The sequence below is a fragment of the Aquarana catesbeiana genome, linkage group LG01 (genome assembly GCF_042186555.1).
Source record: "Aquarana catesbeiana isolate 2022-GZ linkage group LG01, ASM4218655v1, whole genome shotgun sequence".
In the NCBI taxonomy this organism is placed as follows: domain Eukaryota; kingdom Metazoa; phylum Chordata; class Amphibia; order Anura; family Ranidae; genus Aquarana; species Aquarana catesbeiana.
The window spans coordinates 309415002-309431572 of NC_133324.1; the positions used below are offsets into that span (position 1 = coordinate 309415002).

General features: G+C 41.4%; 1 protein-coding gene across 2 annotated transcripts in view; it reads right to left on the reverse strand.

Moving 5' to 3' along the window:
- Positions 1 to 3604: 3604 nt before the first annotated feature.
- SRRD (SRR1 domain containing) overlaps positions 3605 to 16571 on the reverse strand; it is a 32974-nt gene continuing 20007 nt past the window's right edge. For both annotated transcript variants that reach the window (XM_073629368.1, XM_073629369.1), the window contains 3 exons: positions 11687 to 11838; positions 8289 to 8334; positions 3605 to 4850 (listed from right to left, as the gene is read on the reverse strand). In XM_073629368.1, coding sequence (XP_073485469.1) covers positions 4659 to 4850; positions 8289 to 8334; positions 11687 to 11838 — 390 coding nt within the window. In that variant the 3' untranslated portion in view covers positions 3605 to 4658. The remainder of the gene's footprint in view (positions 4851 to 8288; positions 8335 to 11686; positions 11839 to 16571) is intronic.

A 16571-nucleotide genomic window follows, 5' to 3' on the forward strand; every position in this document is an offset into this window, starting at 1 on the left:
AAGATAGCCACTGTATCTACAATTACACCCTGCTTAAGGGTGAAACATGTAAGTGCGCTGATCGTCTCAAAGTATGTTCTATATGGGTGTGCAGTGATTTGCCACATTTGTGCTGCTGTTGTTGAGCAGGGACAGGCTCATCAGTAGGGTGGACACCCAACGGTGTGCAGGAGTCCTCACCTGCTTGGAGGATTGTCAATTCATTCCTGGGGATTTTGTTGCACCTGCAGAAAAGGTAACTAGCTTGAAAAGGAGAAAACAAATGCAGTCATTACATATAAGGCCCCTTTCACATGGGCTTTGTTGGCGTGTGTTTCAGCCACCTGTCAAAACTTGGCAATGGCCACCAAACAGCCCCGTACATACTGATGTGGCTGCAAGGCTTTGTGTTGCAGCAAAAAAATTAAGGTGTGTCACGTTCAGCATCCGGTACCACCTGCCAATGCACCCCTTTGAAGTGAATAGGGAATGCGCTGCAACTGTGTCTGATGGACATGGTTTCTGCAACATGTAGAGGGATTTCAGTGTAAAAACCCACTTCAAAATAGGTGCGTGGGAGGCAGCACATCACCTCTTGATTGCCTGCTAACTGTGGGCCAGCCACTGCTGACAAAGTGATCCACCAAGGCATCAGCACCACTGCCCATATGAAAAAGGCGAAAGGACTGGTAAGCTGCTTATACAGTATTATTTTCTTAATTAAAAAGTACCTCTTTCCTGCCTTGAAAGAAAACATTGGTGTAAGCACTGCCTAGAAACGTCTATGGTTAGCAAATGCCTTTGTGGGTGTTTGCAGTCATTAGTGACTGCAGACAATCTGGCGTTTTCAGTCCTTTTTAATCTGATAAAAACATCAGCAAGTAGGAAAGTCAACTTATGTAATAAGCAAATATGGCTTCCCCCAGGTGCATATACAATTACAAACTATATATAAAACTATTTCTTTAAACATTAACACACTTTGTAGGAGTTAGCTGAAGTTTTTTTTGTTTTTTTTTTTCACAAGGATCATATATTCAAAAACAGTCCTTTCTTCTGAGATCGTCACAAAAAGTGCACCTATCCTTTATTAGATATTTTCATATTGGATCAATTCTTATTTAAAAAAATAGAATTAGGTGTTTACAAACAACATGGTTTTCATACCCGGTTTAAAAAAGTAGATGTAAACCCTTCCTGGATGACATTTAGGTTGCTAAAACACCATCTATCATAAACAGTTGCCATATATGTTTTAATAAAATGCAGCTTTTGCTGTTTTTTACATTCATTTTTTCTTTTTTTTTGCACGACAGTGCTGCTTATCTCTCCCTGACTTTTTTTTTTTGCATCCAAGACCCCCAGACTTTTATTTTTTTTTTTTGCTATTTTCTGTCTATGTGTATTTGCTCCAATGTCTGCTGCACATTATTGCTCAGGACTGGCTTCCTGATAATAATGGTAGACCATGCCTGCACAATATGTGTTATATCACTCCAGGTTACATATTATATATTCTACTACAAAGCAAGTAAATATTTGTTATTTTTGTTTCACAATCAAAACCAGCAAAGTGACCATCAGACTAGTATGCAGATCTCATGTGGGTTAAGCAATAGGTAAATACCCACTAATGGCTGACCTAATTTAACACTGACACATAATTGCAACGTCAGAAGCTAAAGGCTCAATGACCACTTTCACAAGCTTGGGGTTCCATTCTTGTTCTTTGAAGACCTTGCGATAAGCTATAAAGACTAGCAGTGCCTGAATAAACTCTATGGAGGCCCCAGGCAGTCAAAACCTTGGGGTCCTTACAGGTTTCTCGTGGGTGTGCTCTAGTGGGATAACACTGAACTAGTAGTGTGTATGTCAGCCGCTATACAGTATCTCACAAAAGGGAGTACACCCCTCACATTTTTGTAAATATGTATATATATATGTATATGTATATATATAAAATATATATTTTATTATATGTTTTCATGTGACAACACTGAAGAAATTACACTTTGCTACAATGTAAAGTAGTGAGTGTACAGCTTGTATAAGAGTGTAAATTTGCTGTCCCCTCAAAATAACTCAACACACAGCCATTAATGTCTAAACCGCTGGCAACAAAAGTAAGTACACCCCTATGTGAAAATTTACAAATTGGGCCCAGTTAGCCATCCCCCCCCCCCAGTGTCATGTGACTCATTAGTGTTACAAGGTCACAGGTGTGTTAAATTTGGTGTTATCGCTCTCACTCTCTCATACTGGTCACTGGAAGTTCAATATGGCAAAGAACTCTCTGAGGATCGAAAAAAAAGAATTGTTGCTCTATATAAAGATGGCCTAGGCTATAAGAAGATTGCCAAGACCCTGAAACTGAGCTGCAGCACGGTGGCCAAGACCATACAGCGGTTTAACAGGACAGGTTCCCCTCAGAACAGGCCTCACCATGGTCGACCAAAGAAGTTGAGTGCATGTGCTCAGCATCATATCCAGAGGTTGTCTTAGGGAAATAGACATATGAGAGCTGCCAGCATTGCTGCAGAGGTTAAAGGGGTGGGGGGGGTCAGCCTGTCAGTGCTCAGACCATACACCACACACTGCATCAAATTGGTCTGTATGGCTGTTGTCCCAGAAGGAAGCCTCTTCTAAAGATGATGCACAAGAATGCCCGCAAACAGTTTGCTGAAGACAAGCAGACTAAGGACATGGATTACTGGAACCATGTCCTGTGGTCTGATGAGACCAAGATAAACTTATTTGGTTCAGGTGGTGTCAAGCGTGTGTGGCGGCAACCGGGTGAGGAGTACAAAGACAAGTGTGTCTTGCCTACAGTCAAGCATGGTGGTTGGAGTGTCATGGTCTGCATGAGTGCTGCTGGCACTGGGGAGCTACAGTTCATTGAGGGAACCATGAACGCCAACATGTACTGTGACATACTGAAGCAGAGCATGATCCCCTCCCTTCGGAGACTGGGTCGCAGGGCAGTATTCCAACATGATAACGACCCCAAACACACCTCTAAGGCGACCACTGCCTTGCAAAAGAAGCTTAGGGTAAAGGTGATGGATTGGCCAAGCATGTCTCCAAACCTAAACCCTATTGAGCATCTGTGGGGCATCCTCCAACGGAAGGTGGAGGAGCGCAAGGTCTCTAACATCCACCAGCTCCGTGATGTCATCATGGAGGAGTGGAAGAGGACTCCAGTGGCAACCTGTGAAGCTCTGGTGAACTCCATGCCCAAGAGGGTTTCAGCAGTGCTGGAAAATAATGGTGGCCACACAAAATATTGACACTTTGGGCCCAATTTGGACATTTTCACTTAGGGGTGTGCTCACTTTTGTTGCCAGCGGTTTAGACATTAATGGCTGTGTGTTGAGTTTTTTGGGGGGGACAGCAAATTTACACTGTCATACAAGCTGTACACTCACTACTTTACATTGTAACAAAGTGTCATTTCTTCAGTGATGTCACATGAAAAGAAATAATAAAATATTTACAAAAATGTGAGAGGTCTACTCACTTTTGTGAGATATTGTATGGAGCTGACCATCACTACCATACATTACGCGTACGTAGGTTGCACCTATTTAATTTTGCAAACTGGCAGCTGAAAGAAGATGACACAAACTGTGAACCAGATGTCTATAGTTTATGTACTTTAAGTTGTTATTGGGTTACATTATTACAGTAATTTCTCTATAAAGTCTTTAATGTAAAGTTTTCTGAGTTGATTTATGCTTTCAAGCTTCATTGTAATTTTCTTTCAAGGTCAAATCTATTTATTTTGAATCGTTGTCACAGGGCCTTTAATCAGCATGGGGCCCATAGGCTGGTGCCTACTCTGGCACTGAAGACTGGAGCGAAGTGAGGTGGAGTTGTTGCTCACAGTATAAAATTAAATGGCATGTTTCATTTTTCTAGTGCTGTTTAGAAGGTAAAACCTAAATCCCTGCATAGCTGCTGTCAACAAGAGGACACATTTCGAAGATAAGGCCAGCAGCCATACACGCGTAGATTTCTTTTTTGCAGCCTGCAGGCTGACTCAGAGGAATAAATTCAATAATTTTAAATTCAATAAATTCCTCCATCTACGTCAAACAGTCTGAATACCTGAACAGTCATGTCTGACAGGATGCAGTCACTGTACAGCTGATAAATTAGCTTGTTGGTGTCAACAGGGCCACCCGAGCCTTGTATGGCTAGCTTAAGAATTACATTCCCCAAAATACCTCCACCTTATAGAGATGCAGTGATTACATCTCTCGCCAGCCACTGTCATCTTCTCCCCAGGCTACATCCGGGTGCCGGAAGCAGACAGGCAAGTGTTTATTGCATGTCTTTTCTGCAAGAAAGCTGCCTGCATGCAGTTTTTTTACACATTAAGTTTAGTTCCACTTTAAAGCTGACCATACATGGACTGAAATTTGTCCAGTTCATCAGGAACACAGACACCTATGTTACGCCCCTACATAATTTGTATGAATATCTGTTATCTGTTTGGCTTCAGCCGAGCACAGTCCTAGTTTATTTGCCCATACCTGACAGGAAACCAACACAATTCTGTGTAGTCCTCCATGTATTTCCAGTCTGTAGAACTACAGGGCACTTAGCAAAGTCGTCATATTACCGAAGATGTGCAACTTTATGAGCCGCCCTGGTTGGATGACAGAGTACTTTCAGTACTATATTGTAAGACTTCGGATGATCTCCAGGTCACCACACTCTTCATACTGAGGTTCCTCCAGAAGCTGCCATAGATCTTTAGGAAAGGTTTCTAGTTTGGTAAGAGGAAAGCTATGTATGGATGTGTCATTAAAGATATCGCTGTACTTCGGGCACTCTGGAAACAGTGTTTCTTCTACGGCTTGTAAACTCTGTAGTGAAATAAAGGATGAGAAATTATAGTACACTTTGGTTTTATCTAAACACATATACAGCACCAGGTACTACCATCTTAGCATTTTCCATAATCATTTAAAACTTTAACAAAATAACTTCCCTTGGGATTAATAAAATATCCCAAATCTGCAAACAGTTTTAACTTACAAATATGCTGATCTTCCCTTTTTGAAATAAAAATTCTAGGCCATCGTAGCATCATAGTACCTGTTACTTAAAGCTGAAATCCAGGCACCACTAAATACATTTGTAAGAGCTGTTTAAAAGGGAAATGATTTGAATTTAAATGTTTTCCAGTTCTGAGATTTACACAGCTCTGCCACACAGCACAGCCCTGTCTGGCACTGCAGTTGACCTGATTTTTCTCTGCTGCAGTTAAGTAACACTTACTTAGCCTGTGACTGGACAGTGAAAGTGAAAGCAGCCGTCTGATGAGCTTATCTCTCAAACTCTGCTCTCTCTTCCTATCAGCATGCTCCATGTTAGTGCTTGTGACACTTCTCTAAATATGAGCTGTATTCTATAGGGACCGTAAGATGCTTATACTAATTAAAACAAAGGTGCTTACATTTCTTGTATTAAAAAATTATGCATCACTGCATTAATTTATGTCTTTTATATATGCTTGGAGTTCAGCCTTAAGGTGGTAGTAAACTCTGTTACACCACTTATACCTACAGGTAAGCCTATAATAAGGCTTACCTTTAGGTATTGTGAATATCTCCTAAACTTGCACTGTTTAGGAGATAGAGTGTATGCAGCCGATGATCAATGGCACATGCGTTCTGAGGCTGGGTTCACACTGAGTAATGGAGCGGTAGGGGGTTCAGTGTAGCTTCATTCACTGTTTCAGGTCCGATTTCAGTCCGAATTTTTGTCTGAATTCGGGCCTGAGACAGACCAAAAGACGCAAAGAACTTCTGTGCAATTCGCACCGGAGCCACTCTAGGTATGTGTGAACCGGCTCCATAGAGAGCCGGTCACAATCTCCTGACATACGAATTGGATGCGTAATTCTCCGCATCCAATTCCCACTGGTGTGATCCCAGCCTGAAGGTCTGGCATACAGTGCCGGACCTTCAGAGCCCTTGCCTTGGCTCCCATGCATGCATCATCACGCCCCCAGCCACTCATGTAGCCGGAGGCCACAAACCTGAAAAGAAGACCGGGGAAGATGGAAGCCCTCTCAGTGGTGACAGTGCGGTGCTGGAGGGCTTCGTTTTAAGGTAAGTTTCTCTTAATGTGCTAGTATGCAATGCATACTAGCACATTATGACATTGCCTTGCAGGGAATTTTTTTTTTTTCACCAACTGCAGTCTACTACTGCTTTAAAGAAGAACATTATACAAGCAATTTGGTTACATGGTTTAGGGGTTCTTTATGTCAAAATATTCCTTCTGCTACCCAAGTGCCTAATTTTGTCATGCTGAAAGCCCTTCACTGAGCCCTTCCACAGTCCATGTTTTTGTGTTACAAGTTTCCCCCCTACTTCATACAGAGATTTTCAGTCTGCTCAGTACTTTCTATTCTTTGGATATGTTGCACCAAGAGAAGAGAGAATTATATTTCCAAAAACTGGAGCACTTAATGCCCTATAAGTACACCTGTCATGACAAATACACAAGTGCTACCTCTGCAGACCTCTCCTATGGAATATGCTTTTCACCTGGCTATCATTTTGATCCTTTGGGTTAAATTATTTGAAGCACTGACTGGAACCAGTATGGGGATAAGTACTTTTTTTTTTTTTAACTTTCCCGATCTACATTGGACGTCAGTGACTCAGAAAGTACTGGAATCAGTCAGGCAGCTAGCTTTTTCAGGAGGAGATTACCAATTATATAAACGTACTGAAAAGGTAATATCCCTTATATATGTTAAGATGTCATAGCAGCCAAAGTCATATCCATAAAGGAAAGTATTTTTATTGTGGCCCAAGACCGCTATGAATCGTAACTTACTTAAAAATGTTGATTTTTTTTTTACAAAGATACATATACTCATAGGGGTTGCCCCAAAAAGTACAACAAAGTTTGGGCTAAATGGCTGGCTGAGCCCTCGACAGCGGTGGTTGGTTGATTCCTACATATATTATTATTATTGGGAGCGGCTTAAGGCTTAATGGGTGCATAGGGCTCTTTACTGGACTTTTAGAAGTTTTATCTTCCCAAAGAAAAATACCCCACTGTTCACAATCACACCTTATTCATGTCATCAGTTTTCAGCAGCATCTATATTTGTGAGCAACTATATTGTCAAGGATGAAGCACACAAAGGGCAACATTACAATCAAAATATCTGATGAACACCTTGAGAATTCATTGAGAATTGCTACTCCATCCATGGAACCAGATATTGATGTTTTAATTTACCAAAAACCGTATATCACATTAGTTTTATGTTACCCTCTCTTACTTTTATATTTAAAAAAAAAGACGTTTTATCACTCAGATAGGTACATTATCTAATCAGTTAACTTGTAATCTGCCCGACTTTTTCTGCTCATTAGTAGAGTTGGGCGAAAAGTTTAAGCCGGGCAAAAGTTTGGCCTGAACATCGCCTGTTTGCCCGTTCGGTGAACACCTGAATTTGTGGGATGCTCACCCGCCGAACGCCCCACAATGCACTGCATGCTGCACTCTAAGCAAAACTTTGCTCAATCAGGGCACAGTGAATAGCTGGTTGTTAAGGAGCAGGTCTGGCCGCGACATCCTTAACAATGGATGAGACATCAGCTGTCAACGGGCTTCCCCGCTGACAGATGAAAAAAATACATTGCCAGCCATAAAAAAAAATGTAAAAAAATTAATTAAACGGTGAGACCCTTATCCAAGCATGCAGCCTGGCAGGCCAGAAAAGGGGGGGGTCGCTCATCCCCCTCTTTCCTAGCCTGCCAGGTTGCATGCACCCCCATGCATTTTTTTACATTTTCCTTATTGCTAGCAATAGTATTGTATTGCCGGAAATTTAAATGTCATTTTTTTTTCTTTATAAATGTCAGTTTTGCTGCAGCAGGTTCTATACGCGGTACAGATGGGCCACTTTACAGGCAGACTAAGGGGACCCCCCCCGCACTATATTTTAAGAAAATTTTAATTTGTATTGTTTCACTTTAAGCATCTTTAAAAAAAAACATGTTATGCATTGATACATGTCCCCCAGGGCAGTACCCAGGCCCCCACCGTTTTTAAGGCCAATAAATTGCATATAAGCCTTCAAAATGGGGGGGGGGGGGGGGGGTGTTCGGCCCAACACTACTCATTAGCTGTCCTTATAGTTAGTGTATTTTATGTGTGGCCTAAGATAATTCCTCTTCTTCCAATGTGGCCCAGGAAGGTCAAAAGGTTGGACAGCCCTGGGGGGGGGTAAATCATCTGTTGCAAACAAAAACCTTAAATTAAAAAAATCCTACCTTAAAGATGTAAGTATAGTCTCTTTGCAAAACTCTGGATAGCAATCTAAAAAATAAAATATTTTACAAATGTAAGTATTCTACAACATTATACAGAGCATACGAAGGAAACAACCTATAAGCTAAAGTCTAGAATATCAAAAGTGGAATTACGGTAATATTTTTTTTAGGGCTCGTTCATGTTTTTTTATCTCTGAGATGTTTATCTTCAGAGAGCATTTGACAGGCAGTGAAGAAACACTGTATAATTTCCTCCCCACCTGCTTTAACTCCCTGAACCCTGCAGTAGAAACCCACAACTGTGTGCATTGCATGTGGTTGGAGGGCGACCCTATTCAATAGAATAGTTTGCATTAGGTGGAAGCTATGCCAGCTGGAAGCAATAGGGAGTATAATTCCTGCTAATGCTGCAAAACATCACGGCCATGGCATATGTACACTCTCGGCTGTTGCCTCTGTAACTAAAAGGGGTAGCAGTTGGGGGGCAGTAAAAAGTGGAGCTCAACTGCAGGATTTTACCACCCCCAACCTCACATGCGAACGAGCCCTTAGTCTGTTTTGTAGCTAACACATACATATGTGTGCATCAGTGTTTCTTTGCTCATAGATGCTGACACAGAAAAGTCCCAATAGTTCTGATGTCTGATAAATCCTTTTTGTGTTAATTTAGTCTTATAGGTTACAATTTAGTGAATTGCCTGAATAAAAGAAAACGAATGCAGCCACCACATCCAAAAACTGGAAAGATGCAATATATTACATTTTTGTTTTTGGGTTCAGATATGTTTTAAGGTTAGGGTAACAGTAAGGGTTAGACAAGAGGGACCAGGAGATTTTTTTTTTCTTTATAGGTTTTATTGGTTAGGTGACGACGGGGATACAATTTATTGTCAGCTTAAAGGAGAAGTTCAGCCTGAGCTTTTTAGACTAGGCTTCTCGAAGGGTCACAGGAGTGCAATTTGTTTTGCACTCCTGTGACCCCGTTTTCAGCGGAGAGCAGTCTGAAGTCCGCTCTCCACTGACGTCACTGCAATCAGTCGAGGCAGCGCGTCATCCCGACTTCGAAGTCCAGATCCGCCAGCTGCCTTGACTGATGGCAGCCTCAGTCTTTCAGTGAGCCGCTAAGATGCTGAGACGGCCGCTCACCGCCCCTCCACAGCTCAGCGCTCCAATGAGCGTGGAGGAGCAGAGCAAGAGAGCTGCTGATTGACAGTCAGCAGCTCTCCACTGGGGGGGTGAGAGAACTGAGCAATCTGCGGTGTTGGTTGGCTCAGTTCTCAGTGCAGAGATGCCAGGGGACATCTGCAACATCAATCTGATGCTGCATCCACCTTCTCCACCCATACTTCTCTTTTAACATGCATCTGTGCCCACACTATGGACAATAAACTATTTACACATTCCTAGCAAGCATAAAGGGCCATCCCTGGTCACTACATGTGTTTTTAATGTGAAGGTGTTCTTTTTCAGGAGTCAAAAAAACAATGTATTGTGAAATTTTGAAAATGAATTCATTCACAATGCACCTAGATACATAAATAAATGAGGACCTGTTTAAATGTGCTTTTACTGCTTGTTCTGTATATATCAATACTTATGCCGCATACAAACGGTCGTATTTTCTGACGGGAAATGTTCGATGGGAGCTGCTTGTCAGAAATTCCGACCGTGTGTAGGCTCCATCGGACATTATCCGTCGAAATTTCCGACAAACACAAATTGAGATCTGAATCTCAAATTTTCTGACAACAAAATCCGTTGTTGTAAATTCCCATCGTGTGTACACAATTCCGACGCACAAAGTTCCATGCATGCTCAGAATCAAGCAGAAGAGCCGCACTGGCTATTGAACTTCATTTTTCTCGGCTCGTCGTACGTGTTGTACGTCACCGCGTTCTTGGGGATTGGAATTTCCAACAAGATTTGTGTGACCGTGTGTATGCAAGACAAGTTTGAACCAACATCCGTCAGAAAAAAAACAAAACATGGATTTTGTTGTCGGAATGTGCGATCGTGTGTACGCGGCATTACAGTGCATGATATGGGCACAGGTTCACAATAAAACAGTATTAAACCCAAAATCAAACATTTGTTATATTTCAGCTTACCAATTCTTAGATGTGGTGGCTGTATTAGTTTCCTTTTTTAGACTTACTTACTTCTATTTTCATCTGGTCATCCAGCCAGTAAGTCTGTTGTTTTTCACAGCACAAACTTTCTGGCAAAAGTTACCAGTTTACATGGATGAGACAAACCACTTAACAGTGCCAGGAGTGATTAAAATGATCAGCTTTAAAACCAATACAAAGATTAAACACACACACAAAAAAAAATAATAAAAAAATAAATAAAATGATCAGCTTTAGTTATTCATGCAAAATATCACATTTTTGGTTTTGGGTTAAATACTGCTTTAACCTCCCTGACGGTAATCCTGAGTGTGGCTCGGGGTTAAATTTCAGTACCATTAGCAGTAACCCTGAGCCACAGTCGGGATTACATCTCAGGATCCTGGAGTGGTATACTTACCTTGTCCCCAGGATCCTGCGATGTCTCCCCGCTGTGTCCTCCGCTCGATGCCTCTGTGTGCTGGGCTCCGTTCCCTGCGAGCGTTGCGACGCACGGGGGCGGAGCCTGGCGGCAAATTCAAAAATTTGAAAATTCATAACACATACAGTACACTGTAATCTTACAGATTACATTACTGTATGAAATTATTTCACATCCCTTTTGTCCCCAGTGCTTTGTCCTATGCCCTGCATGCAGTTTTATATGATATATACTGTTCTTTCTGCCTGGAAACTGGAGATTGTCCATGGCAACCAAAAAGTGTCTCTTTACGTCAAAAGTGGTTTTACACCAGCTAGAAAACAGCGATAATAAATTAGAACACTTGCAGAATTGAGTGATAGTGAATCGTGGGGAAATTCATTTTATTATTATTATTATTATATTATTCTTTTTTATAATTTATATTTATTATATTATAATTTATGAATTTATGTTTCAAACTTTATCATACCCGGGATATCTACTAGACTCTTGTTTGGACAGATTTAAGTGTGTTATTGCTAAGAATTACAGACCTACAGTATAAAACGCCAAATTTCTATGCAAAATAATTATACCGCTTTGATACGCAAAAATCTGACAAAATCATACAGCAGGGGAGGCTACGGCTAGAATCAGGGACATCATTTCTCACTTAATTCCCTGTACTGAGAACTACCAGAGCTGCTCTTTTTGATTATGCTCCTTCCTGCTTTGGCACTGTTTGTAGGGCAGCTCACTAGACAGAGGTGATACGTTCTGGGTATTCAGCTGTCTCGATCTAAACACTGTCAAATCTCAAATCACAAAGGTCTTTAAAGCCATGTCATCAGGGGTATACAGCTTACCGTTCTTCAATCCCTCTGAAACTGTTGCCAATGATAATTATTTGTGACAAAGCTTCCAATGACCAGTTCCTCCACAGCAAGTTATTGTAAAGAGCCTTGCCACAATGTAGCATGTAGAACACTGTGGGTTTCTGCACACCACGCTTTCCTTCCTAGAATGATAAGAGAACCTTATGTAGCATCTCTTGGTAACGCTATATGCAGTGCCTTGAAAAAGTATTCATACCCCTTGAAAATGTTCACGTTTTGTCATGTTACAACCAAAAATATAAATGTATTTTATTGGGATTTAATGTCATAAACCAACACAAAGTGACACATAATTGTGAAGTGGAAGGAAAATGATAAATGGTTTTCAAATAAAAAAAACAAAATATCTGAAAGTGTGGTGTGCATTTGTATTCAGCCCCCTTTACTCTGATACCTTTGACTAAAATCTAGTGGAACCAATTGCCTTCAGAAGTAATCTAATTAGTAAATAGAGTCCACCTGTGTGTAATTTAATCTCAGTATAAATGCAGCTGTTCTGTGAAGCCCTCAGAGGTTTGTTAGAGAACCGTAGTCAACAAACAGCATCATGAAGGCCAAGAAGCACACCAGACAGCTCAGGGATACAGTTGTGGAAAGTTTAAAGCAGCGTTAGGTTATAAAAAAAAAATATCAAAAGCTTTGAACAACTCATGGAGCACTGTTTAATCAATCATCCAAAAATGGAAAGAGTATGGTACAACTGCAAACTTATTAAGACATGGCCGTCCACCTAAACTGACAGGCTGGGTAAGTAGAGCATTAATCAGAGAAGTAGTCAAGAGGCCCATGGTAACTCTGGAGGAGCCACAGCTCAGATGGGAGAATCTGTCCACAGGACAACTATTATTCGTGCACTCCACAAATCTGGCCTTTTTTGGAATAGTGGCAAGAAGAAAGCCATTGTTGAAAAAAAAAAAAAAAGAAAAGCCATAAGAAGTCCTATTTGCAGTTTGGGAAGCCATGTGGAGGACACAGCAAACATGTGGAAGAAAGTGCTCTGGTCAGATGAGACCAAAATTGAACTTTTTGGCCTAAAAGCAAAAGCTATGTGTGGCGGAAAACTAACACTGCACATCACACTGAACACACCATCCCCATTGTGAAACATGGTGGTGGCAGCATCATGTTGTGGGGATGTATTTCTTCAGCAGGGACAGGGAAGCTGGTCAGAGTTGATGGGAAGATGGAAGGAGCCAAATACAGGGCAATCTTAGAAGAAAACCTGTTATAGGGCGTACACACGGTCGGACTTTGTTCGGACATTCCGACAACAAAATCCATGGATTTTTTCCGACGGATGTTGGCTCAAACTTGTCTTGCATACACACGGTCACACAAAGTTGTCGGAAAATCCGATCGTTCTGAACGCGGTGACGTAAAACACGTACGTCGGGACTATAAACGGGGCAGTGGCCAATAGCTTTCATCTCTTTATTTATTCTGAGCATGCGTGGTACTTTGTCCGTCGGATTTGTGTACACACGATCGGAATTTCTGACAACGGATTTTGTTGTCGGAAAATTTTATCTCCTGCTCTCCAACTTTGTGTCGGAAAATCCGATGGAAAATGTCCGATGGAGCCCACACACGGTCGGAATTTCCGACAACACGCTCCGATCGGACATTTTCCATCGGAAAATCCGACCGTGTGTACGGGGCATTAGAGTCTGCAAAAGACTAGAGACTGAGGCAGAGGGTCACCTTCCAGCAGGACAACGACCCTAAACATACAGCCAGAGCTACAATGGAATGGTTTAGATCAAAGCATATTCATGTGTTAGACCCCATACACACCATTATATTTTCGGCAGATTTTTGCCTTCAGATTTACCAAAACCATATAACAGGAGGTCAAACCTTGAGAGTTTCAATTTGTATGGAATCAGGCAGGCCCTTGCATTACATGGTTTTGGTAAATCTGAAGACAAACATCTGCAGAAAATCTAATAGCGTGTATGGGCTTTAGAATGACCCAGTCAAAGTCCAGACCTAAATCCAATTGAGAATCTGTTTCAAGACTTGAAAATTGCTGTTCACAGACACTCTCCATCCAATCTGATGGAGCTTGAGCTATTTTGCAAAGAAGAATGGACAAAAATGTCACTCTTCTAGATGTGCAAAGCTGGGAGAGACATCCCCAAAAAGACTTACAGCTGTAATTGCAGTGAAAGGTGGTTCTACCAATTTTTGACTCGGGGTGCTGAATACAAATGCACGCCACACTTTTCACATATTTATTTGTAAAAAAGTTTAAAAACCATTTAGCATTTTCCTTCCACTTCACAATTATGTGCCACTTTGTGTTGGTCTATGACATAAAATCCCAATATAATACATTTATGTTTTTGGTTATAACGTGATAAAATGTGGAAAATTTCAAGGGGTATGAATACTTTTTCAAGGCACTGTAGGTTTACAAAGCATTAGTAAATAACTGTAAAATTCACAATGGAACTCGGGTGTTTGTTCAGTAAAACAGAATAAAAAGCCAGGACTGTTTTTTCCACTTTTATTTTCTGTGTTGTATTGAACTGCATCAGGATACTATTGCTCTGTGGTATGCTGAAATCTAGTAGGGGTTTAAAGCCACTACAAATTGTTTACTATGTGATTTGGTTTCTACTCCTGTCCTCTCTTCCTGTTTAGTGATAGTTAGTTCAATCTTAACTAAACCTTCTCTATTCCTTCCATGTTCCCTCAGTGAGTGTTAGTTATTTGCAGACACAGGGCTTATGCTGCATACACATGGTCAGAATTTCCGTCAAAAAAAGTGTGATGGGAACTTTTGGTCGGATATTCCGACCGTGTGTAAGCTCCATCCAACTTTTTCTGTCTGAATTTCTGCCAGCAAAATATTGAGAGCTGGTTCTCTATTTTTCCGATGGAAAAAGTTCTTGACGGAAATTCCGTTCGCCTGTATGCAATTCTGACGCGCAAAAAACCACGCATGCTCGGAAACAATTCGACGCATGCTCTGAAGCATTGAACTTCATTTTCTCAGCTCGTCGTAGTGTTGTACATCACCGCATTCTTGACAGTCGAAAGCAGAACTTTTGTGTGACCGTGTGTATGCAAGCCAAGTTGAGCGGAATTCCGTCGGAAAAACCATCCAAGATTTTTCCAACGGAAATTCCGCTCGTGTGTACGGGGCATTCGTCTTTGCTATTGTCTTCTTGCACTTCAAAACGCTAGAAAAAACATCCTGTGTACTGCAGTTATCTAAAATAAAATTCCATTGGATTCAACTTCTTGAAGAGTTGAGCTGCTTATGGACGGTGCCAAGTAAGCAGGTGACCATACTGTCCAGATAGACTGGGTCTCAGAAGGTATGTCAGTGCATAAAGCAAAATTTGAAAAATAACAGTGACAATGTGCAAAACACAGCAGCCCATATGAAAAGCACAATTTAATTTATATTATTGGCTTTGAGTAACTGCACTTTCTGTATTGTTCACGATCTTATTAAACAAGCTCAATAACATGTTACTGCCTATATAATTCTATAGGAGATTACAGAGACTGTAGACATATTACAAGAGATGGTCAGAGAATGGAGACATGATTCAGGAGATGTAGAATGGAAACCTGATTCAGGAGACTGAGGACATGTAACGTGTAATGGCTAAAGATCATTGTCGTTAAAGTCCATTTGCAAATCAATGCTCCAGCACCCACTACTGGGGGGTCTGCAAAGGGCTAAAAGGCAAGCACCAAAGGGTCGCACGTGGCCCTCTGGCCATAGGTTGAGCACAGGGGGCTTTAGGAATCCGCAGATAAAGAAATAAGGTATTGCAAATGTAATATGGGTGATGCCTATCTCAGTGGTAGATGCGTTTTCAGTGAGTACACAGCCAGCAGGAACTTCAGTTTTAGGGCGTGGTAGCCCACTTTTATTAAAGATAACAAAATGAAAGTTCATACACACATGGATTGCCCCCAAAGGGGTTTCTCTCCAGCAGAAACACAATAAATGAAAAATGCCAAGCTACCTGGCTCTTAAGGCTCACTCGGCCTTGGTTGTAGTACCATGCTGCACAGGCCCACTCCTGACCTCTAGGAAGGGGTTCTCCTGAAACTCCAGGCTTTGTCACCCCTCTGAGACTCATGGTTTCCTCTGGTCCCTTGGACTGTCTCTCCCTGTTGTCTCAGCTGGCCCAACTCTTGCCGTCCACTGACCTGGAACCTCTCCCACATGGAGTGCCGTCTCAAGGATATTGCCTCAGTTCCTAAACAGGATCACACTTCTCTCCTGGCTGCAGTAACTGCAACCACTACTCTACCTCTCTGGGCTATGCTCAGATCTGCCTTTAATGAATGTGTGCACCTGGACACACACACAACCTGCAGAATTTCTGGAAAACCTGGACACAAGACTGAAGACTCTATCCCACCCAATTTGGAGTCTTCAAGTCTCCAGCCCCAATCCAGACTTACCAAATCCAGAGAAAATGTAAAACATCATTTTCTCAGCTCACAAAGCTTCTGCTGGAACTTATGAAACTGACTCTTTGAGAGTCCTGTGTCCATTTTAACCACTTGCTTACTGGGCACTTAAACCCCCCTCCTGTCCAGACCAATTTTCAGCTTTTAGCGCTGTCGCACTTTGAATGACAATTGCGCGGTCATACAACACGGTACCCAAATGAAATTTTTAACATTTTTTTCCCCACAAATAGAGCTTTCTTTTGATGGTATTTGATCACCTCTGTGGTTTTTAGTTTTTGTTGAAAAAATTGAAAAATACAGAATTTAAAAAAAAAAAATTATATTTTTTTTATATTTTGTTATAAAATTTTGCAAACAGGTAATTTTTCTCCTTCGTTGATGTACGCTGATAAGGTGGCACTGATGGGCA